At 38.5% G+C, this 21,649-nt stretch overlaps 2 protein-coding genes across 4 annotated transcripts; one reads left to right on the top strand and one right to left on the bottom strand.

The window, feature by feature from the left end:
• The first annotated feature begins 1,137 nt into the window (after positions 1-1,137).
• Atg101 (autophagy-related protein 101) lies at positions 1,138-10,766 on the top strand. Its single transcript, XM_089859224.1, has 7 exons — positions 1,138-1,458; positions 7,602-7,711; positions 7,785-7,862; positions 7,928-8,110; positions 8,186-8,300; positions 8,889-9,055; positions 10,445-10,766. The coding sequence occupies exons 2-7, from the start codon at positions 7,682-7,684 to the stop codon at positions 10,526-10,528; spliced, it is 657 nt and encodes a 218-aa protein (XP_089715350.1). The 5' UTR covers positions 1,138-1,458; positions 7,602-7,681; the 3' UTR covers positions 10,529-10,766.
• A 16-nt stretch (positions 10,767-10,782) lies between these two features.
• On the bottom strand, positions 10,783-21,584 carry LOC149610371 (uncharacterized). Of its 3 annotated transcripts, none has more exons than XM_089859210.1 (10): positions 21,423-21,584; positions 21,200-21,352; positions 21,048-21,111; positions 20,844-20,959; positions 20,662-20,778; positions 20,449-20,585; positions 19,528-19,734; positions 19,046-19,106; positions 18,822-18,920; positions 10,783-15,948 (listed from the first exon to the last, which is right to left on the bottom strand). In XM_089859210.1, exons 3-10 carry the CDS (start codon positions 21,074-21,076, stop codon positions 15,590-15,592), a joined length of 1,125 nt encoding a protein of 374 aa, XP_089715336.1. In that variant the 5' UTR covers positions 21,077-21,111; positions 21,200-21,352; positions 21,423-21,584; the 3' UTR covers positions 10,783-15,589. The 3 variants fall into 3 exon arrangements, with proteins under 3 accessions (XP_089715336.1, XP_089715338.1, XP_089715337.1); XM_089859212.1 differs by having other exon boundaries at positions 21,048-21,107; XM_089859211.1 differs by having other exon boundaries at positions 21,431-21,498.
• Between the last annotated feature and the right edge of the window lie 65 nt (positions 21,585-21,649).

The raw sequence follows: 21,649 nt of genomic DNA, 5'->3' as shown, positions 1-21,649 counted from the left end.
GGATGTCGCTTACGGTTGTCTGACCTACCTTAAATAACAGTGTAAAGTAACTAAAGACAATTTCTTTATAAGGAAAAAGCGGCGACACTCATGTTCCATTTTTTTAAAGGTCGCTTCTGTCAGCGCGCTGCGCAATGGCGGGGAAACAAACTATATTCTCATGCGATAGGAATTACTCTTTCTTTAAAAAAACTCTTTCCTGACATTAATTAGTGACGAGGATTTTTTTATTTTGCTTTGTTTCTTTGCCGTACAGGTTGTTTTAATTTTCTTTAAAAAAAACTATGTCGGTAAAATGAGGGTGATCAAACGGTACGAGTATATAGGGAAATGTTAGGCTTAAATTTAATACAATATATCAAGTGTCGTTTCGTGTATTTATGAAGATTATTATCGATTATAGAAATTAAACATCGATATATAGTGCGCACTAATGGGGCTAGAGAAATTTCTTCCCCCATTTCTTAACTTTGACTGTGCCTCACTAGTTGCACGTTATCTACTGGTCTTTCCATTTTGTCTAATATTTTATAGAGCTTCGAAAAACATTCAACGATATAGGAATAGGCAGTTCCCCAACTTAATAGTACAATCCTCTATATCGCCTTTTCCACGCGCAACGTTTATGCATGTCAAAGGTCATTGGCGGTTAAACCAGAGGCTTACTTTTCCAACTTTCTTCTTTAATACATAGTTTACAGGCGTGGAGGATTCATACCATTTGCACAAGGAGACCAGGCAACATAGATTGTAAAATAGCAGACGATTTTACACTCGCTTGGTCTCCTTGTGTTAATGGTAGGAATCCTCCACGCCTGTAAACTATGTATAGAAACCACGAACTAATTTAAACAAATAAAATAGTACTTACAGTTATTTTGCATCCCAGGAAAAATCCAAGCTTCCAAAATGTTCAACTATTCTAATCACACGAGCTAGGCCCTAGAAACAATGGAACTTCTTCAGAAAAATTACCGATTCGCGTCGCGCGCGTGAGTGGCGTGACGTACATCCTTCAAACTTTCCCGCAAAAACGATATTTTACTCGTGTTTCCCAATGAATACGCCAGGGGTCCGAGACGCTAACGCCATCTGGCAGGTCTATTTTTTATCTAACCCTCATCACGCTAATGCTAAGCCTAAAATAATTAGATCTATTCGGGTCCTTGACGTGCTACACAGTCGTTCGCGGTCGTGATACGCGCGTGCTAAGGTTTTTTAACGCTGAAGGCGACAGCCAATGATTTGAGGAGATTTCGAAAAAATTACAGTGAAGCTGCGAACCTCGCGAGGCTTTTTTTCCACAATCCACATTTTCAGAAAATAAGAAAGAACAAAGCGCATTTTTCGTAATCCTTCGGACCCGTGATACGAGAAAATATAGATTAGAGAACTCGCGCTGCTGAAAAAACTCATAAAAAACAAACCACCATCGCTTTATTTATAGGATAATAGACAGTGAGTATTCCAATGTTTATTTTTTTAAGGGTAAAAAGGGGAAAATCGGAATGGATTTTTCATTTTTTAAACATATGCTTTGAACCCATTTGTTTTATAAATTAAGGCCCTAATCCGGGCAAGACTAAAGTACAGAAAAAATCGAATGTGCCTAAGGTTGCCTAAGGTCGGAAATCACTAAAATCCCAGTCGGGCGAAACGGCGGTAGAGGAAACTTCATCCTAAACGTTATTTTTCACCAAGGGGACCGATGGGGAGTAAAATACATTTAATTATAATTAAAAATGATTAACATTTTACGAATTTAAGCTTTTCTATCATTCAAAACATCTAATTCTTTAAAAAATAACGATTTACTTTGACGGCGTTAGGACCACTTAACTCCGCCCACAATTCTGTACTTTAGTCAGCTTAGGCCCCTTTATGTTTCTTAATTATCCCGGCCTAATTCATTTAATTATTTCAATTAAAACCAATGTTATGAATTAAAAAACACCCCCTTTCACCCACTGTAACTTTACACTTTATTTCCTTAAGTAATCCTTATTAAAACCACCCCAAATCACCCTTAGGCACCCGCTGAGTATGATATACTTTGTCAACCAATAATGAAACCGGATATTTCTGGCGGGTGATTCGAAAAATTCTGTACTTTAGTCTGTCGATCAATTTCGAGTTTATTTCCGAAAGTCGAGCAAATTAAATAAAACAATCGATTTAGAACGACTAATTATCATGGAAAAAGGCTTATTCAACATCTTTTATGATTATTCCATGCTAATTTAAAATTTTCGCCCCCTTAGGCACCCTAAAAAAGGCCATCTTTACACTTTAAACGCTTAAATTTTAATTATCAAGGTCTTCTTACACAATATAGCTTACAAATATAATTATAATTAAACAAATTAATGTGGTAAACCTTCATTTCTACCCTTTGGAAACCTCAAAACAACGAAATCCAAATATTCATCTTTAATTGATACGATAAAGGCTCGAAAGATGCCGGTAGTGCATGCGAGAAAGATATCTTCAACTTAACTCCTCCCACAATTCTGTACTTTAGTCAGCTTAGGCCCCTTTATGTTTCTTAATTAATTCGGGCTAATTCATTTAATTACTTCAATATAAACGAGTGGTATAAATTAAAAAACACCCCTTTTCATCCCCTTCAAATTTCCACTTAATTTTCTCAACTAATTCTTATTAATACGACCCCAAACTACTCTTAGGCACCCGCTGAGTATGATATATTTTGTCAACCAATAATCAAACCGGATATATCTGGCGGGTGATTCGAAAAATTCTGTACTTTAGTCAGTCGATCAATTTCGAGTTTTTTCGCGGAAATCGAGCAAATTAATCAAAACAATCGATTTAGAACGACTAATTATCATGGAAAAAGGCTTATTCAACATCTTTTATAATTATTCCATCCAAATTTAAAATTTTCGCCCCCTTAGGCACCCTAAAAAAGACCATTTTTACAATTTAAACGCTTAAATTTTAATTATGAAAGTCTTCTAACACAATAATAATTACAAATATAATTGTAATTAAACTAATTAATGTGGTAAACCTTCATTTGAACCCTTTGGAAACCTCAAAACAACGAAATCCAAATATGATATATATTCATCTTTAATTGATACCATAAAGGCTCGAAAGATGCCGGTAGTGCATGCGAGAAATATATCTTCAACTTAACTCCGCCCACAATTCTGTACTTTAGTCAGCTTAGGCCACTTTACGTTTCTTAATTATCCCGGCCTAATTCGTTTCATTATTTGAATATAAAGAAGTAGTAATAATTAAACAAAACACCTTCTTTCACCCCCTGTAATTTACCACTTTATTCTCTCAAGTAATCCTGATTAAATCTATCCCAAACCACCCTTAGGCACCCGCTGAGTAGGATATATTTTGTCAACCAATAATGAAACCGGATATTTCTGGCGGGTGATTCGAAAAATTCTGTACTTTAGTCTGTCGAGAAAATTCGAGTTTTTTCGCGGAAATCGAGCAAATTAATTAAAACAAACGATTTAGAAAAACTAATTAACATGGAAAAGGCATATTCAACATCTTTTATAAATATTTAACGCCAATTTAAAATTTTCGCCCCCTTAGGCACCCTAAAAAAGGCCATTATTACAATTTAAACGCTTAACTTTTAATTATCAAGGTCTCGATGTGGCTGCTATTACTAGCCCTTGGGTCGTCTTCTTTTATTTAGGTCCGACTCACTGTCACCAACATCGTGCACCTTTCTTCTCATTTCTTCAAGTCCGACTCACCTTCGCCATAGACCAATTATCTTTACCCTTTGTCCCTTTAACTTTTATGTATTACTACTGTATTGGCAACCATGCAAAGGGTTTTAACATAGGAGTGTTATATTTAAAAAAATAGAAATTAAGGTAGGACTAAGATGTGCGTCATGCTATTGTTAGGTTTGGTAAAAGGGTTTATAAATAAGAGGAGGTCCCGTACTGAGAATTCCCTGGCCAAAGAACATCCAGCCGGAGGCCCCAAGAAGTCCGTCGCCGTCTTAAGCCGACGCAGAACCACTCTGATTGTAGAGATTTTATTATTTATTTTACAGATGCAACTATTTGGTTTATATTTTTCTACTTCCAACTAGCTATATAGTTTATTTTTAATTTTGTCGCTACAGTTTTTGTTTTAAATAATTTTGTAGTTCATTCTTTTTCAATTATTTTATGTTCATAGATTGACTAGTTCGCTCTTCGCTATGATAAAGTAAAACCACTGCGTGACACACGCCGATGCCCAAACATATTAACTTGCCATGTCAGTCATTATTGGGAAAGAGATAAGTTCGTGCATTAAAGTCCACTAGAATAGTAAAATCTATAGCTCTTGCACAACCTTATGGATGGTCTTTCTCATATTTTCTCAGAAATTGTATGTTGCTAATTGCTTCCTAAGAGTTTAATTGGGTTTCGGTTTCAAGTATCCATCAAAATAATGCAACTTTTGATATAGATATTAAGCTAAATTATTTATACCTATATATTTTTTATCTTAGTGAAGAGGGATGTAACCGTTATATCGTCTCACAGTCCCTTTTTCGTTTTTGTCAATGCCCCTTTAGTTTTTTTATACCCGTTTGAAAGGTTATTGATTTGCTAAAAGTGACAGTGGATGATTCAGATTTCACCCCAACTCAACTTCTACTTTTGATTTTATAGTTTAAAGCCCTTGTTTTTATATTTTGTTTTCCTGACCTTTACTCATTATATCCCCTGTGCTGCAGTAAGTTGTTACAAGGGGTGAAAGAGGGGTGTTCTTTTAATTTATACCACTTGTTTATATTGGAATAATGAAACAAATTAGGCCGGGATAATTAAGAAACGTAAAGTGGCCTAAGCTGACTAAAGTACAGAATTGTGGGCGGAGTTAAGTTCACTCCCGACACGTGTAGAGCCTTTTTCGTAACGCCATTAATTAAGGGGATGAAAATAATTAACTAGTTTTAATGAAGATTGGTATCGTGATTGATATGATATTTGAAGACTAGCTTATTGTATTTTTTAAAGCGATAAAAAAGTCGAATATTTTTCATATTTGGTTTCGGTTGTTTTGAGGTTACCAAAGGGTAGAAATGAAAGTTTACCTCATTAATTAGTTTAATTACAATTATATTTGTAATCTATATTGTGTTAAATTTAAGCGTTTAAATTGTAATAATGGCCTTTTTTAGGGTGCCTAAGGGGGCGAAAATTTTAAATTGGCGTTAAATATTTATAAAAGATGTTGAATATGCCTTTTCCATGTTAATTAGTTTTTCTAAATCGTTTGTTTTAATTAATTTGCTCGATTTCCGCGAAAAAACTCGAATTTTCTCGACAGACTAAAGTACAGAATTTTTCGAATCACCCGCCAGAAATATCCGGTTTCATTATTGGTTGACAAAATATATCCTACTCAGCGGGTGCCTAAGGGTGGTTTGGGATAGATTTAATCAGGATTACTTGAGAGAATAAAGTGGTAAATTACAGGGGGTGAAAGAAGGTGTTTTGTTTAATTATTACTACTTCTTTATATTCAAATAATGAAACGAATTAGGCCGGGATAATTAAGAAACGTAAAGTGGCCTAAGCTGACTAAAGTACAGAATTGTGGGCGGAGTTAAGTTGAAGATATATTTCTCGCATGCACTACCGGCATCTTTCGAGCCTTTATGGTATCAATTAAAGATGAATATATATCATATTTGGATTTCGTTGTTTTGAGGTTTCCAAAGGGTTCAAATGAAGGTTTACCACATTAATTAGTTTAATTACAATTATATTTGTAATTATTATTGTGTTAGAAGACTTTCATAATTAAAATTTAAGCGTTTAAATTGTAAAAATGGTCTTTTTTAGGGTGCCTAAGGGGGCGAAAATTTTAAATTTGGATGGAATAATTATAAAAGATGTTGAATAAGCCTTTTTCCATGATAATTAGTCGTTCTAAATCGATTGTTTTGATTAATTTGCTCGATTTCCGCGAAAAAACTCGAAATTGATCGACTGACTAAAGTACAGAATTTTTCGAATCACCCGCCAGATATATCCGGTTTGATTATTGGTTGACAAAATATATCATACTCAGCGGGTGCCTAAGAGTAGTTTGGGGTCGTATTAATAAGAATTAGTTGAGAAAATTAAGTGGAAATTTGAAGGGGATGAAAAGGGGTGTTTTTTAATTTATACCACTCGTTTATATTGAAGTAATTAAATGAATTAGCCCGAATTAATTAAGAAACATAAAGGGGCCTAAGCTGACTAAAGTACAGAATTGTGGGAGGAGTTAAGTTGAAGATATCTTTCTCGCATGCACTACCGGCATCTTTCGAGCCTTTATCGTATCAATTAAAGATGAATATTTGGATTTCGTTGTTTTGAGGTTTCCAAAGGGTAGAAATGAAGGTTTACCACATTAATTTGTTTAATTATAATTATATTTGTAAGCTATATTGTGTAAGAAGACCTTGATAATTAAAATTTAAGCGTTTAAAGTGTAAAGATGGCCTTTTTTAGGGTGCCTAAGGGGGCGAAAATTTTAAATTAGCATGGAATAATCATAAAAGATGTTGAATAAGCCTTTTTCCATGATAATTAGTCGTTCTAAATCGATTGTTTTATTTAATTTGCTCGACTTTCGGAAATAAACTCGAAATTGATCGACAGACTAAAGTACAGAATTTTTCGAATCACCCGCCAGAAATATCCGGTTTCATTATTGGTTGACAAAGTATATCATACTCAGCGGGTGCCTAAGGGTGATTTGGGGTGGTTTTAATAAGGATTACTTAAGGAAATAAAGTGTAAAGTTACAGTGGGTGAAAGGGGGTGTTTTTTAATTCATAACATTGGTTTTAATTGAAATAATTAAATGAATTAGGCCGGGATAATTAAGAAACATAAAGGGGCCTAAGCTGACTAAAGTACAGAATTGTGGGCGGAGTTAAGTGGTCCTAACGCCGTCAAAGTAAATCGTTATTTTTTAAAGAATTAGATGTTTTGAATGATAGAAAAGCTTAAATTCGTAAAATGTTAATCATTTTTAATTATAATTAAATGTATTTTACTCCCCATCGGTCCCCTTGGTGAAAAATAACGTTTAGGATGAAGTTTCCTCTACCGCCGTTTCGCCCGACTGGGATTTTAGTGATTTCCGACCTTAGGCAACCTTAGGCACATTCGATTTTTTCTGTACTTTAGTCTTGCCCCCCTAATCCTTTCACGTTGCTAGAGCCAACGCATCCCATAATGCTTGGACCTTGTGAAATTTTCTAGTTTCTTTTATTGGCAAATATTAGTCAAAAGTGGGTGTAATGGAAAGAAAGCTTCAAGGCTTTCAAAGTTACTATATAATAATGGATATCATAACTTGTTCGTCTTGATTCTTGACTTCCTCATTATCTTAATTAGATAACTTACTTCACTACCCATGATTATGATTAGATTATGAAAGACCTGTAATTAAAAGTCACTGAACCACAGCTTGGGCTAGGCCTATAGACCACATTACTCAAATATTATTACACCTTGTTCTTGAAATGCTCTTAATGCATGCATATATTTCCTGGTCCATTGTTTAAGTGTGTTGTAATAATTTGAAATTCCCTCTAGATGAGGTTGAATTAATAAAACTGAAATCTATGAGTCAAAATTACGATGGAACAAATTCATCTCACACCATTTAACGAATTATGAATGCAAGGTCACAAATATTTGAACTGGTATTAAATTCAGAAAGCAATTTAATTTAAGTAATTTTGACGGGAAATTAAGTAATTATTTCATATTTTATAGTCGGTGGAAGGGCGACAGGTTCCGGAGGTTGTTTCTTCCATATTTCATACTCTTCTATTTCATAGATCTTTCGGCAAAGTATGAAAGCCAAAATTTTGAGCTTAAAACGTAACTTTTCTAATCTCTCCTTTACTATTAATTAGTTTCATTATGAACAAGAAGGCAGGTTTTCTGCTGGTACTATAGGTTACGAAGACGTTTCATGTGATTTTGTTGATTTCACTTATGTTCGCTGCTCTTCTTACGATCTCGATAGAACAGTCTCCAAAGAAATTAGCGCGTTTAGCAATATTTTAAGGAGTAGTGATGGCCCTGAATCTGGCCAGGTATTTAAGACTACTTTCTTACATTAAAGAAAGGTTGAAATTTAAATGTATCACTAATTTTATTATCACTATCAGATATCTCTGGAATTCTATCAGAAAAAACGCGCAAGGTGGCCCTTCCCACCGGAAAGCATACCTTGGGAGGTGTGGACTTTAAAAATCAGTATTGTTACATTATCAAATGAGCATGGTAAATATTTACTACTTAAAGGGAGGGTGAAGTAGAAAATCAAGTGATTTTTTATCGATTCTTCTTCTAATTATAAGACCAGTCTGCATAGTGAAACATTCAGGAAATACCAGCTCCGAATGATTTTAAAATTCAAATTAGGTTCCGATTTTAAGGATAATTTTAAACAAGGACTTAGGACCAATCGCGTAACGCCCTGCCTTTTTATTAACAAAATTCTCGTGGGACGTTCCATGTCTCGCGCCATGATTATCACGTCGCGCGCAAATTTTATCAAATCTCGTGATAAATTTCATTCAACATGGAACGTGCCACGAGAATTTTGTTAATGAAAAGGCAAGGCGTTACGCGATTGGTCGGAGGGGCTTATTTAAAATTATCCTTAAAATCTGAACCTAATTTGAAATAATTTTAAAATCATTCGGAGCTGGTATTTCCTGAATGTTTCACTATGCAGACTGGTCTTATAATTAGTAGAAGAATCGATAAAAAAATCACTTGATTTTCTACTTCACCCTCCCGGGACTTTAAGAGCAAAAGATCTAAAATGTTAGATGATTTTTAACGATAGACCTTTAATTTTTCTAGAGCGTCAAATATTTCGCGAGCAAGTTGGAGATGTCTTAGCGGATAAAGTTTTAGCTATTGCGGCAGCTATGAATAGGCTGGATTTTGTCCCCAAAATGCCTAACCAGTCAGAGCTAGAACTGATCTTTGATACAAGTTATTCTGATGTTCAACCTTACTTATTTAAAGTAAGCCCTTCTTTAACTTTAGCTCTAGATCATTCGGAGATCAGCTTAAAAGCATTGCTCAAACCAAGAAGTTATATCTAGTTTATTAGGGAGAAGGTATAAATTCGCCATATTTCTAGCTTTATCTCCAGTCCAAACGTATAGTAGGTCCGGAGTTAATCCCCGCCGCCTCTAAATTACAACCAGCATCTCATTGGTTCTTGAAACTTACGTCAGCGCGACGACGCGAGTGACGAAAGTTAGTCATATTTTCCGACTGAGGAGAGTGTAGCGAAATAGCCCGGCCTCCTTTTACGCCCCCCCCCCTTTGTATTTTGAAAGGGGGACTGGGACTATGGCGCGCGAATACTTAGGCAACTTATACCTTCTCCCTAGTAAACTAGATATCACTTCTTGCTCAAACCTAGAGACCCCATAAATGAAAAATATCCAGTAGAGTTGTTTGAGCAGAGAACAACAACGTCATGGAAAATTTAATCAGAAAATATTGTGGTAGCTCCATAAAAAACATTGGATATTCCACATAAATATTGATATGTTTTTGTTCGTTCGTTCTCTGCACCAATAACTCTCTCTTAAAAAAGAAAGGTTATTTTTATTTATTTCTTTTATCACTAACCCACGCAATGCAATTCACTAACATCAATTTCACGATCCATTATTGATAAATAAATAAATATGACCCCATTCCCATCCTATCATCATAAAATGCCTTAACCCCTGAAATAAAAAAAGGCTTCTAATCAGCTAAGGAAAATACTTACGTAACTTAAAAGGCTTTCTGCTCTCTGCAACACCAGAAGTGAGATGAGACTAGAAGTAAAGAGCTCTAGCATTGATAGTAGATCCTGGCACTAGTGAACAAATTTGAGGATTTTATTCGCCGCTTCCATCGCGCCTACACTAGAGAGAAAAAAATTGATCCGAGTTCCAAAAACATTTCCTACCCCCTTCCCCTCAACCTAAAGCCGCGGAACACGGACGCGGGTGCTTGAATCTAGTTCGGTCGTCTACCGCCACGAGCGTCTCACGTTTTGGAGGGAAAATTCTGAAACCGCTACTAGAGGGCCAACCGTTCTTGTGTTATCAAGAATATTCACTTTCGCCGAGTGAAGAATTTGGTTAGCTCAGTACTTCTAGTCTCATCTCACTTCTGGCAACACTAATCTAGATCAAAAAAAGAGTCAAAAAAACTATTTATAAATATTCCACGTGGTTGCTATCTATAAAATTTTTGCCTTATCATCTTTTGATTTTGAATCTGAGCTATATTTTAACCCGGCAACGATGCCTTAACACGTGCTTCTTTAGATAACCTCATTATTAATTTTAACATCTTACCAAACGAACGAACTTGACTCCACGTGGTTGGTTTTTCTCTTATTGCAGATAGCGTACCAAACTTCGAGCCTCGCAACAGCGTCAGTGAGCACAACTGTTAAGAGACTTTTTAAAGACACTTTAGCATTATAATTTAGGAAATATATATTATATAATTGAATATTAATTGCAATCAAATATGTTTTTTTTTTCTGGCGTTTTTGTAAAATGTGTAATAAGGTTTTTATATAATGATGCAAAAAAAAAAAGGTTTTTGGTACGAAAGTTACTGTTGGTGAATTTAAATTGTAAATACTGTATATATAGACGACAAACTAACAAAACAAAAAAAATGAACAGAAAATAATAAATTATGATTAGAAAAAAGTAATTTATGCGTCTATTCGTCAATTCATTTCATTTAATTTTATTTTATTTTATTAATTTTTTTTTATTATAAAAAAAGTTGTTCCTTATATAGTTTTATATATTCTATAGAATTAATTTTTTTCCATCATTTAATTAATTTATTTTATTTTGTTAATTAATACTCGTTTAATTGTTAAGCGCGCGTTGCGTTTATTGTTTCATTAGCAATTTCTAGGTTGTTCTTATTTTTTTAATTATTTTGCAATTATTAGGTTCATTTTAACTAGAATTTAATTTTATCAGAAGTGAGATGAGACTAGAAGTGAAGGGCCAGTCTAGCATTGGTAATAGATCCTGGCATTAGTGAACAAATTTGAGGATTTTATGCCGCTTCCCTCGCGCTAAAACTAGAGAGAAAAAAATTGGTTGAGTTCCAAAAACATTTCCTACCCCCTTCCCCTCAACCTAAAGCCGCGGAACACGGACGCGGGTGCTTGAATCTAGTTCGGCCGTCTACCACCGCGAGCGTCTCACGTTTTGGAGGGAAAATTCAGAAACCGACACTAGAGGGCCAACCGTTCTTGCGTTATCAAGAATATTCACTTTCGCCGAGTGAAGAATTTGGTTAGCTCAGTACTTCTGGTCTCATCTCACTTCTGATTTTATTTAAGGCCTATGATAAATTTTTAATTATTTTTTTTTTTCAAAATAAGTTTGTGAGATTTTTAATTTAATTATTTAGGTCTACGTTACGATTGTTAAAATAATTTTTTTTCTTTGTCATAATGGTGCAAAGAAATTAATTAAGATATCACCCTGTTTTTAAATTTATTTATCAATTTGCACCTTTTTTTTTTTTTTAGTTTGTTTTGCAAAATAAAGAAGTAACGTAACGGTGAAAATTGGTTGGTTGGTTACCCAGGAATTTATTTATTTTAAAGAAGCAGGAATGAATAACACTTACTTGAAGACGCACCGGAAAGAGGCCGGCCTTATTTGAAATTGTGACCGAGGTAATTAAATTAAGTTATAATGTAGTAAACCTTAACTGTTATTCATTACAGCTTCTTTTAAATAAATAATTTCTCGTCTACATTGACACTTAACTAAATGAACCAATTAACATTGGTAAATGAATTCACGAACCAATAGTATTGGCGAATGAATGATAAGCTATGTTCCATAAGTTTGTCACTGGTTACTGAGAGCTTGTCACGAAGTGACATAGTGTAACCATGAATCTATATAACTATGAATACACAGCTCTATCATATGCCATTTCTATCATGTCGATTTGGTTTGGGTGTTACCTTCCTAGCTTTGACGCGTTTTGCGTAGCTCTAATAGCCAATCACAAGACAAGAGGAAGTGACGTTTCGAATTTACACCCCCCCGGACTCCCCCTCCCTTCTCCCGCTCATAACACTAGCAGACACGTGAATGATGTCTCCTTTCGCTAAGCCCCGCCTAAACCTTATCGAGAGGTTAGACAGCGTAACGCAGCTGTATATTCATAGTTATATAGATTCATGGTGTAACGTCATATATTCTCGTAAAGCGACGCCTAGTGAGGCGCTGTCAAACGCTTACTACAGACAAAATACTAACATGGACTGCAAAACCGAGTGTAGTCAATTCTCGCGTCATTCACGAACTAGCTCTCATTAATTCTCTAGAATTACGAAGAATAGAGTCGTACTTAGAGGGCAACGTGACGTCAATTGTCTAAATTGTATGGCCAGGGCTGACGACTTCCAATATGGACGCCAAAACCAAGGTAAGAGATAGGAGGGTGTGACGTCACGAAAAAGTTCGTGGAATCATGTGTGACGTCACGAAAAAGTTCGTGGTATCATGTGTGACGCTAGGAAAAAGTTCGTGGCATCATGTGTGACGTCACGAAAAAGTCCGTGGTATCATGTGTGACTTCACGAAAAAGTTCGTGGTATCATGTGTAACGTCACGAAAAACTTCGTGGCATCAGACTATAGGAAGTGTTATACTTATGGAAGATATCTTATGACCTTATGATGATATAGTGTCAATGTAGATTGATATTTAAAGGTAAAAATTAAGTATAATTAAATAATAAAGCCCAATTTAATTAATTAACTATCATTAGGGAAAGGGTGGGAAGACGAATATATATATTTTGGAAGCACAAAAATAATTATATTTTTTATCCTTCTATAATCAATTAAAAGTTGTAATATTTCATTAATTGGCAGTTTAATTACGTTTCACTTTTGAAATCTTTTTCTTAAACCGGATTTTAAAATAATAAAGAATAAATATAAATAAGCGCCGTGACATTAGAACAATAAGTGTAGAAAAAAAAAAGAAACAATTTCATCTCAAAATTTTCACGTTACATACAGGATTCGGACATTAGCGTAGAACTAAATTAGGGTATATATGTGTGTATATATATTGTAGAATTAATTAAGAATTTGTAATGTAAATAAAAGGATCTGAGTAAGAATTGCTTCAAAATTACTTCCATTTCTGTTGGTAACCGGTATAATATTGTCATTGTCAATCATTCTACTATTTTTGTCATGTAGAATTGAAATTAGAACTCAACTGGGATTGATTGATTGTGTTTAAAAAGTAACGAAACTTTCCGTAGGTAAATAATTAAGGATTTGATCAAATATTTCAAAACTAATCGAAATAATGATCCTTCACAACGTATTGGGGCCTTGGGAAATCAATTTTACACACGTGATTGTACTAAGCAGGCCAGAAAAACACTCCCAAATTCTTTTAAGTTTAAGCTTTTTTTTTTGTTTTAACTTTTCCCTATCAAAATATGCTTTTTATAATTTTTTTTTTTTTCTTTTTTGGTATTTTTTTTTATACTAATATTTTATAATTTTCATAATCCAAAAATTATATATTTCTTTGTCAATTTTAGCGTGTCCTGACCCCCTTTATACTAACCATTGGTCAAAAAAAAGTAGAATTGAAATATCCTACATTCGTTAAAGGGAGGGTGAAGTAGAAAATCAAGTGATTTTTTATCGATTCTTCTACTAAATATAAGACCAGTCTGCAAATAGTGAAACATTCAGGAAATACCAGCTCCGAATGATTTTAAAATTATTTCAAATTAGGTTCAGATTTTAAGGATGATTTTAAAGAATGACCTCCGACCAATCGCGTAACGCCCTGCCTTTTTATTAACAAAATTCTCTTGGCACGCTCCACGATTATCACGTCGCGCGCCTAATTTTATCAAATCTCGTGATAAATTTCAATCTACACGGAACGTGCCACGAGAATTTTGTTAACAAAAAGGCAGGGCGTTACGCGATTGGTCGGCAGTCCTCATTTCAAATTATCCTTAAAATCTGAACCTAATTTGAATTTTAAAATCATTCGGAGCTGGTATTTCCTGAATGTTTGACTATGCAGACTGGTCTTATAATTAGTAAAAGAATCGATAAAAAAATCACTTGATTTTCTACTTCACCCTCCCTTTAAGTGTTTTGATATTGTTTGTAAAATATAATTCAATATTTCGTGGCTCCACCAACAAACTTCTTCAAAATATAAATAGAAATATATATTTCCCCGAAATTAATTAACTCAAAGCAGTAATTTCATTGGTTGGTGGAGAAATTTTCAAATTAACATCTCTGATTAATTAAATTTTTCTCCCACTAGTAACTAGTAAAGTAGTTAAAATAGCGATACTTCAGGCGTAAATCTTTCAAATATAATTAATTTCCGCTAGCATAACTCTTCAATTTTCTAGTTTGCATGATTATATAGTTGTAAATTAATATTCCTATACTATTTAAAGGAAAAGAACACCTAACATAACATTATACCTTAAAAGAACGACCTTTTTCTAAATATAAAAGGAATTAAATATAAAAATTCAAATAAATGATCTCTTATTACAATATGATAATTAGTACATTTAATTAAGTCTTAAAAACAATCAAGGACTACTGCGCCACCCTCCCTTGGTTTAGTGCATGGTGTCTGCTAGCCCGAACCTCTTACCCCTACCAATCTTAACCTGTGAGAATTCAACCAATCCTGGAGGGGTAAGAGGTTCTGGTTAGCAGACGCCACTAAACCAATGGCGTCTGCTAAACCGAACCTCTTACCCTTACGGGATTGGTTGATTTCTCACAGACTACGAGAGGTAAGGATAAGGTCATGGTTCTGGCTAGCAGACGCCACTAAACCAATGGTGGATGGCGCAGTAGTCCTTGATTGTTTTTAAGACTAATTAAATGCAAACTAATTATCATATTGTAATAAGAGATCATTTATATTGTTTTTTTAATAATTTTCCGTCTATATTTAGAAAAAGGTCGTTCTTTTAAGGCATAATGGTATGTTTATTGTCCTTTCCCTTTAAAAAAGCTCAGGCCTAAGCTCAAATAAATTGGTTACTCTTAATTTTAGTAGTTTGCATGATTATATAGTTGTAAATAAATAAATAACCCTATACTATTAATTAAATAAATAAAAAAACAAATTGATGTAAGCTCTGAAATTAATAATTTTTCAGACAAGGAGGATTGATACCTTTTACACCAGGAGTCCGAGCTAGTTGGTACTGCAGTGCACTTTGTCCACCAAGTAGCTTGGCCTCCTGATGTAAATGGTATCAACTCTCCTAGTCTGAAAACTACGCATCATCATAAAAAATTGCCGGATGATTTTCCCCCCCCCACTGTAGGATTTTTCAGTTCTACTTTTTTTTCCCCCCGTCTCAAAAATTATTATTGGGCATTTTGTTTGTTTTTTCTCTCTGGCTAAGATTCTAGGGTACGTTTTTTGGGTGTAATATATAAATGAATTCAATAAAGCGAAAAAAAAAACTTAAATCTTAGCAGCACCCATCGCCTCGGATAAATCATCTTCGTAATCCTCGTCATTCCATCTTATATCGGCGCTGCGATCACGAGGAGGGGAAGAAACCCAGTTTGATTGGCGATGTTGAGGGTGAGGAATGGGTTGAGGGGGTGGCAAACAGTGCGTAATATTATTACTTCCCGGTGAAACGGGGTAAGGTGGGCAGGAAGGAGATACTGGGCTGCTATGACCTATCGCCCGTTGACGAGTAGGGACAATGGCCGTGTAAGGGGTGGGGTAACAACTATTATCAAAATCAACAGGACCATCAAATGGTCGCCCAGATGAGGGATCGTAGAATCCAGGTGTGTAAGGTGGAGGAGGATCTAAAAGACATTAAGATAGTAGACAATAGCGTTTTAGAAAGTATTATATAAGTTTATGTTGCAGTTTTGCAATGTATTTTGTAAAGCATAAAGGAAATTTAATTTAGGGATGCGCGGGTACCCGATCCGGGGGGGGGAGTAGAAGATTACCCGATTCGGGGGGGGGGGGAGTAGAAGATTACCCGATCGGGGGGGCGGTAGAAGATTACCCGATCCGGGGGGGGGGCGTGGCGGTAGAATATTACCCGATCCGGGGGGGGCGGGGCGGTAGAAGATTACCCGATCGGGGTGGGGCGGTAGAAGATTACCCGATCGGGGGGGGGGGGGGGGCGGTAGAAGATTACCCGATCGGGGGGGGGGGCGGTAGAATATTACCCGATCGGGGGGGGCGGTAGAATATTACCCGATCGGGGGGCGGTAGAATATTACCCGATCGGGGGGGGGCGGTAGAAGATTACCCGATCGGGGGGGCGGTAGAAGATTACCCGATCGGGGGGGGCGGTAGAAGATTACCCGATCGGGGGGGCGGTAGAAGATTACCCGATCGGGGGGGGGCGGTAGAATATTACCCGATCGGGGGGGGCGGTAGAATATTACCCGATCGGGGGGGGGGCGGGGCGGTAGAAGATTACCCGATCGGGGGGGGGTAGAAGATTACCGGATCTGGGGGGTAGAAGATTACCCGATCGGGGGGCGGGCGGTAGAAGATTACCCGATCGGGGGGGTAGAAGATTACCGGATCTGGGGGGTAGAAGATTACCGGATCTGGGGGGTAGAATATTACCCGATCGGGGGGGCGGTAGAAGATTACCCGATCGGGGGGGGCGGGGGGGGGGGGTAGAAGATTACCCGATCGGGGGGGCGGGGCGGTAGAAGATTACCCGATCGGGGGGGGGGGGGTAGAAGATTACCCGATCGGGGGGGCGGGGCGGTAGAAGATTACCCGATCGGGGGGGGGCGGTAGAAGATTATCCGATCGGGGGGGGGGGGCGGTAGAATATTACCCGATCGGGGGGGGGCGGTAGAAGATTACCCGATCGGGGGGGGGCGGTAGAAGATTACCCGATCGGGGGGGGGCGGTAGAAGATTACCCGATCGGGGGGGCGGTAGAAGATTACCCGATCGGGGGGGGGCGGTAGAATATTACCCGATCGGGGGGGCGGTAGAATATTACCCGATCGGGGGGGGGGCGGGGCGGTAGAAGATTACCCGATCGGGGGGGGGGTAGAAGATTACCGGATCTGGGGGGTAGAAGATTACCCGATCGGGGGGCGGGCGGTAGAAGATTACCCGATCGGGGGGGTAGAAGATTACCGGATCTGGGGGGTAGAATATTACCCGATCGGGGGGGGCGGTAGAAGATTACCCGATCGGGGGGGGCGGGGGGGGGTAGAAGATTACCCGATCGGGGGGGCGGGGCGGTAGAAGATTACCCGATCGGGGGGGGTGGGGCGGTAGAAGATTACCCGATCGGGGGGGGCGGTAGAAGATTACCCGATCGGGAGGGGGGGCGGTAGAAGATTACCCGATCGGGAGGGGGGGCGGTAGAAGATTACCCGATCGGGAGGGGGGGCGGTAGAAGATTACCCGATCGGGAGGGGGGGGCGGTAGAAGATTACCCGATCGGGGGATGGGGGCGGTAGAAGATTACCCGATCGGGGTGGGGGGGCGGTAGAAGATTACCCGATCGGGAGGGGGGGGGCGGTAGAAGATTACCCGATCGGGGGATGGGGGCGGTAGAAGATTACCCGATCGGGGTGGGGGGGGGGGGCGGTAGAAGATTACCCGATCGGGGGGGGGGCGGTAGAATATTACCCGATCGGGGGGGGCGGTAGAAGATTACCCGATCGGGGGGTAGAAGATTACCGGATCTGGGGGGTAGAAGATTACCCGATCGGGGGGGCGGGGCGGTAGAATATTACCCGATCGGGGGGGGGGCGGTAGAATATTACCCGATTGGGAGGGGGGGGCGGTAGAAGATTACCCGATCGGGGTGGGGGGGGCGGTAGAAGATTACCCGATCGGGGTGGGGGGGCGGTAGAAGATTACCCGATCGGGGTGGGGGGGGGGCCGGTAGAAGATTACCCGATCGGGGGATGGGGGCGGTAGAAGATTACGCGATCGGGGAGGGGGCGGTAGAAGATTACCCGATCGGGGTGGGGGGGGCGGTAGATGATTACCCGATCGGGGTGGGGGGGGGCGGTAGATGATTACCCGATCGGGGTGGGGGGGCGGTAGAAGATTACGCGATCGGGGAGGGGGCGGTAGAAGACTACCCGATCGGGGGGGGGCGGCGGTAGAAGATTACCCGATCGGGGTGGGGGGGGGGGGTCGGTAGAAGATTACCCGATCGGGGGATGGGGGCGGTAGAAGATTACGCGATCGGGGAGGGGGCGGTAGAAGATTACCCGATCGGGGTGGGGGGGGCGGTAGAAGATTACCCGATCGGGGTGGGGGGGGCGGTAGATGATTACCCGATCGGGGTGGGGGGGCGGTAGAAGATTACGCGATCGGGGAGGGGGCGGTAGAAGACTACCCGATCGGGGGGGGCGGCGGTAGAAGATTACCCGATCGGGGGGGGGCGGTAGAAGATTACCCGATCGGGGGGGGGGCGGTAGAAGAATACCCGATCGGGGGGGGCGGTAGAAGATTACCCGATCGGGGGGGGGCGGTAGAAGATTACCCGATCGGGGGGGGCGGTAGAAGATTACCCGATCGGGGGGGCGGTAGAAGATTACCCGATCGGGGTGGGGGGCTTGTATGAACCCTGCTAAACAAAAGTATTAAAGTATGTTGACCCTACTGAGTAGTTTCAGTCCTATAAAAGGCAATATCATCCCCCAAAGCCAAAGTTACAACAAAAAATTGCTTACCAATTTCAAGACTAGTCGGAACTATATGATAACGATGTTTTTGATAGTCTTGGACTTTTTCTCTGGCTTTTGTTACAGCTTGTTTAGCCGTCCCCGAACCTAATTTTTCATTCACCGCAATTACACAGCGAGAAATAATATGGTCAAAAAAGAAAATGGGTGGAAAATTGTTTGTAACAATGACTAAGCTAAACAATTAAAAGAAAAACGCAATGCAATATCACCAGTGTATTTAATTTCGTGTAAATCACGTTCATGGACATCAGGTAATTGATGGGATATTTCCTTTATAATTAAATTAAGGGTGTTTAATTAAAGGTAATAACAAGAAGTGATATCTAGTTTATTAGGGAGAAGGTATAAGATGCCTAAGTATTCGCGCGCCATAGTCCCAGTCCCCCTTTTAAAATACAAGGGGGGACGTAAAAGGAGAAGCCGGGCTATTTCGCTACACTCTCCTCAGTCGGAAAATATGATTGTAATTTTCGTTGTCATTCGCGTAGACGCGCTGACGTGAGTTTTCAAGAACCAATGAGATGCTGGCTGGTTGTAATTTAGAGGCGGGGATTAACTCCGGACCTACTATACGTTTGGACTGGAGATAAAGCTGGAAATGTGGAGGCGAATTTATACCTTCTCCCTAATAAACTAGATATCACTTCTTGGTAACACCAAAGATTTTTCTTTTAATTTTAGCCAAACTTACCGACTGAGCCTCAAAAATGATAGCGCACTTAGAAGCCATTTCTAAATAAGCGTCAGAAAGTTTTAATAGACCTTCCTTAAGCCTAATTAATTTAACAGCTTCATTTTCATGAAGTCTTTCAACAACTTCAAGTTGTGCCAAGTCTTTTGAACGTTCGGCTTGGGAAAGTTTGATTTCTAAGTTGTTTATCTCATCAACGGTAGATTTCTACCAAAAATATCAAAATTATTACAAAAAAAAGTCCTCAAAACAGCTATGTTTGGGCATAGCCCACTTGATCACGCACGCTGGCTGCACGCGCTTTAGAAGCCCGTCCAAACGATTTTTTTTACATGTTAACTCGCGAATGCGGCGCGTCACATAGGTTCGGTCTAAACTTTCAAACCCGTTTGGTTCTAACATGGGCGTCTACGGAAGGGGGACCAGTTTTATCAACGTTTTTGGCCCAAATAGTGCATCCACTGGTTCAAATCTCTTGAATTTTTAATGAGACGTGTATTGAAAGGTTTGATATTATCCTGTAAAATTTAAAGTCTTCAGCTATAATAGTTTTTTTTATAAAAAATAAAAATCATCACATAGTAGAGAAATTGAAGGATTTATTTCTCTACTATGTAATGATTTTTATTTTTTATAAAAAAAACTATTATAGCTGAAGACTTTAAATTTTACAGGATAATATCAAACCTTTCAATACACGTCTCATTAAAAATTCGAGAGATTTGAACCAGTGGATGCGCTATTTGGGCCAAAAACGTTAATAAAACTGGTCCCCTCCCATAGACGCCCATGTTAAAACCAGACGGGTTTGAAAGTTTAGACCGAACCTATGTTATTTTCATTCTTAGGGTCGATTGAGGGGGCTTCTAGAGCGCGTGCAGCCAGCGTGATCAAGTGGGCTATGGTTTGGGTCAATCTTACTTTAGCAGCCCTCTTTAATTCTTTACGGGTTTTATTTTCACGTAGCTCGCAACTTGTTAAGTGATTACGAGCTTGATCTACCTGTTTTTCACCTTCTAATATCATTTCAAACTGATATTTGAAATCCCTTAAATGGTCTAAAATACAATACGCGTTGTTTTTCTTTAAATTATATAAAACTGTTTTAAAATACCAAAAATTACTTCTGCCTACCGATAAAATCTTTCTGGACATCAGTCCATAAAGCATTCAACTCATTAAGTTGCCCCATAATATCTTGTATAGCTCTATTATCACCCGTAGCAGCCCATTTGACTAAGTCTTGGGACACTAATTAACACAATTTGGGGCTTAATTATAGTTTCCAAGTGCAAAAAAAAAGGTAAAATATGTACCAGAATTTTGCGAAGTCATGAAGTTTTTCGCAGCCATTCTAATATCCTTAAGCTCAGACAAGATGATATTAAGATCAGCGTGACCACCACCCAATGACTTCAATCTAACACCACTCCTATAATTCATTATACAATGGAGACTAATTATCTGACCCTAATTAGACTACTAAACGCGCGTAATTACATTAAATTAAATAATCTTACCGTCTAAGAGCTTTGCTGGCTCGCTCCATGAAGGAAATAAAATCTTTTCAAAAGTTAAACCTAACTGTTCAAAAAAACCTTAGTCACTCGTTATTCTTCAATTTTAATCATTAAAATTTAAGTAATTAACGATGAAAACAATAGCAACTTACGAAAAACGCAACCGAATTTCACTTCCGCGTCTCTTTTCTTCTGTCTACTTCAACTAATTATGTTTTGATAAACAATGTCTGACACAGAACTCGTTAAGCCTAACTTTAGTTTGTCAGATAATCGGAAACATATCGTTGGTGTACCAAGGCCCTCTATAATACGAATTTAGGTTAATTTCAACATTTAGAATAAAATCAATTATTTATAAACACCAAAACCTACATTATTACTTCGAAATTACAGTAAAATAAACATATATTTCGCAGTTAATTACTGAACCTACGACCGAAAGCCTGCCAAACTTCCGTCGTTTAGGGCATGATCGAATGGGCTATGTCGAAACATTGCCCACTCGATCACGCAATCGACAACGCAAGGCGCAAGATGCTCGCGCAATAGGGGAAGGGGACTAGGGGCCAGGATTGGAATAAGGTGGATTTTGTTAGTGG

This window comes from Phalangium opilio, unplaced genomic scaffold, assembly GCF_054372755.1.
Source record: "Phalangium opilio isolate 3A_F unplaced genomic scaffold, DU_Popi_V2 ptg000329l_1, whole genome shotgun sequence".
Lineage (NCBI taxonomy): Eukaryota > Metazoa > Arthropoda > Arachnida > Opiliones > Phalangiidae > Phalangium > Phalangium opilio.
The sequence above is the reverse complement of the archived record's forward strand: the minus strand, read 5'-3'. Positions and strand labels throughout refer to the sequence as shown.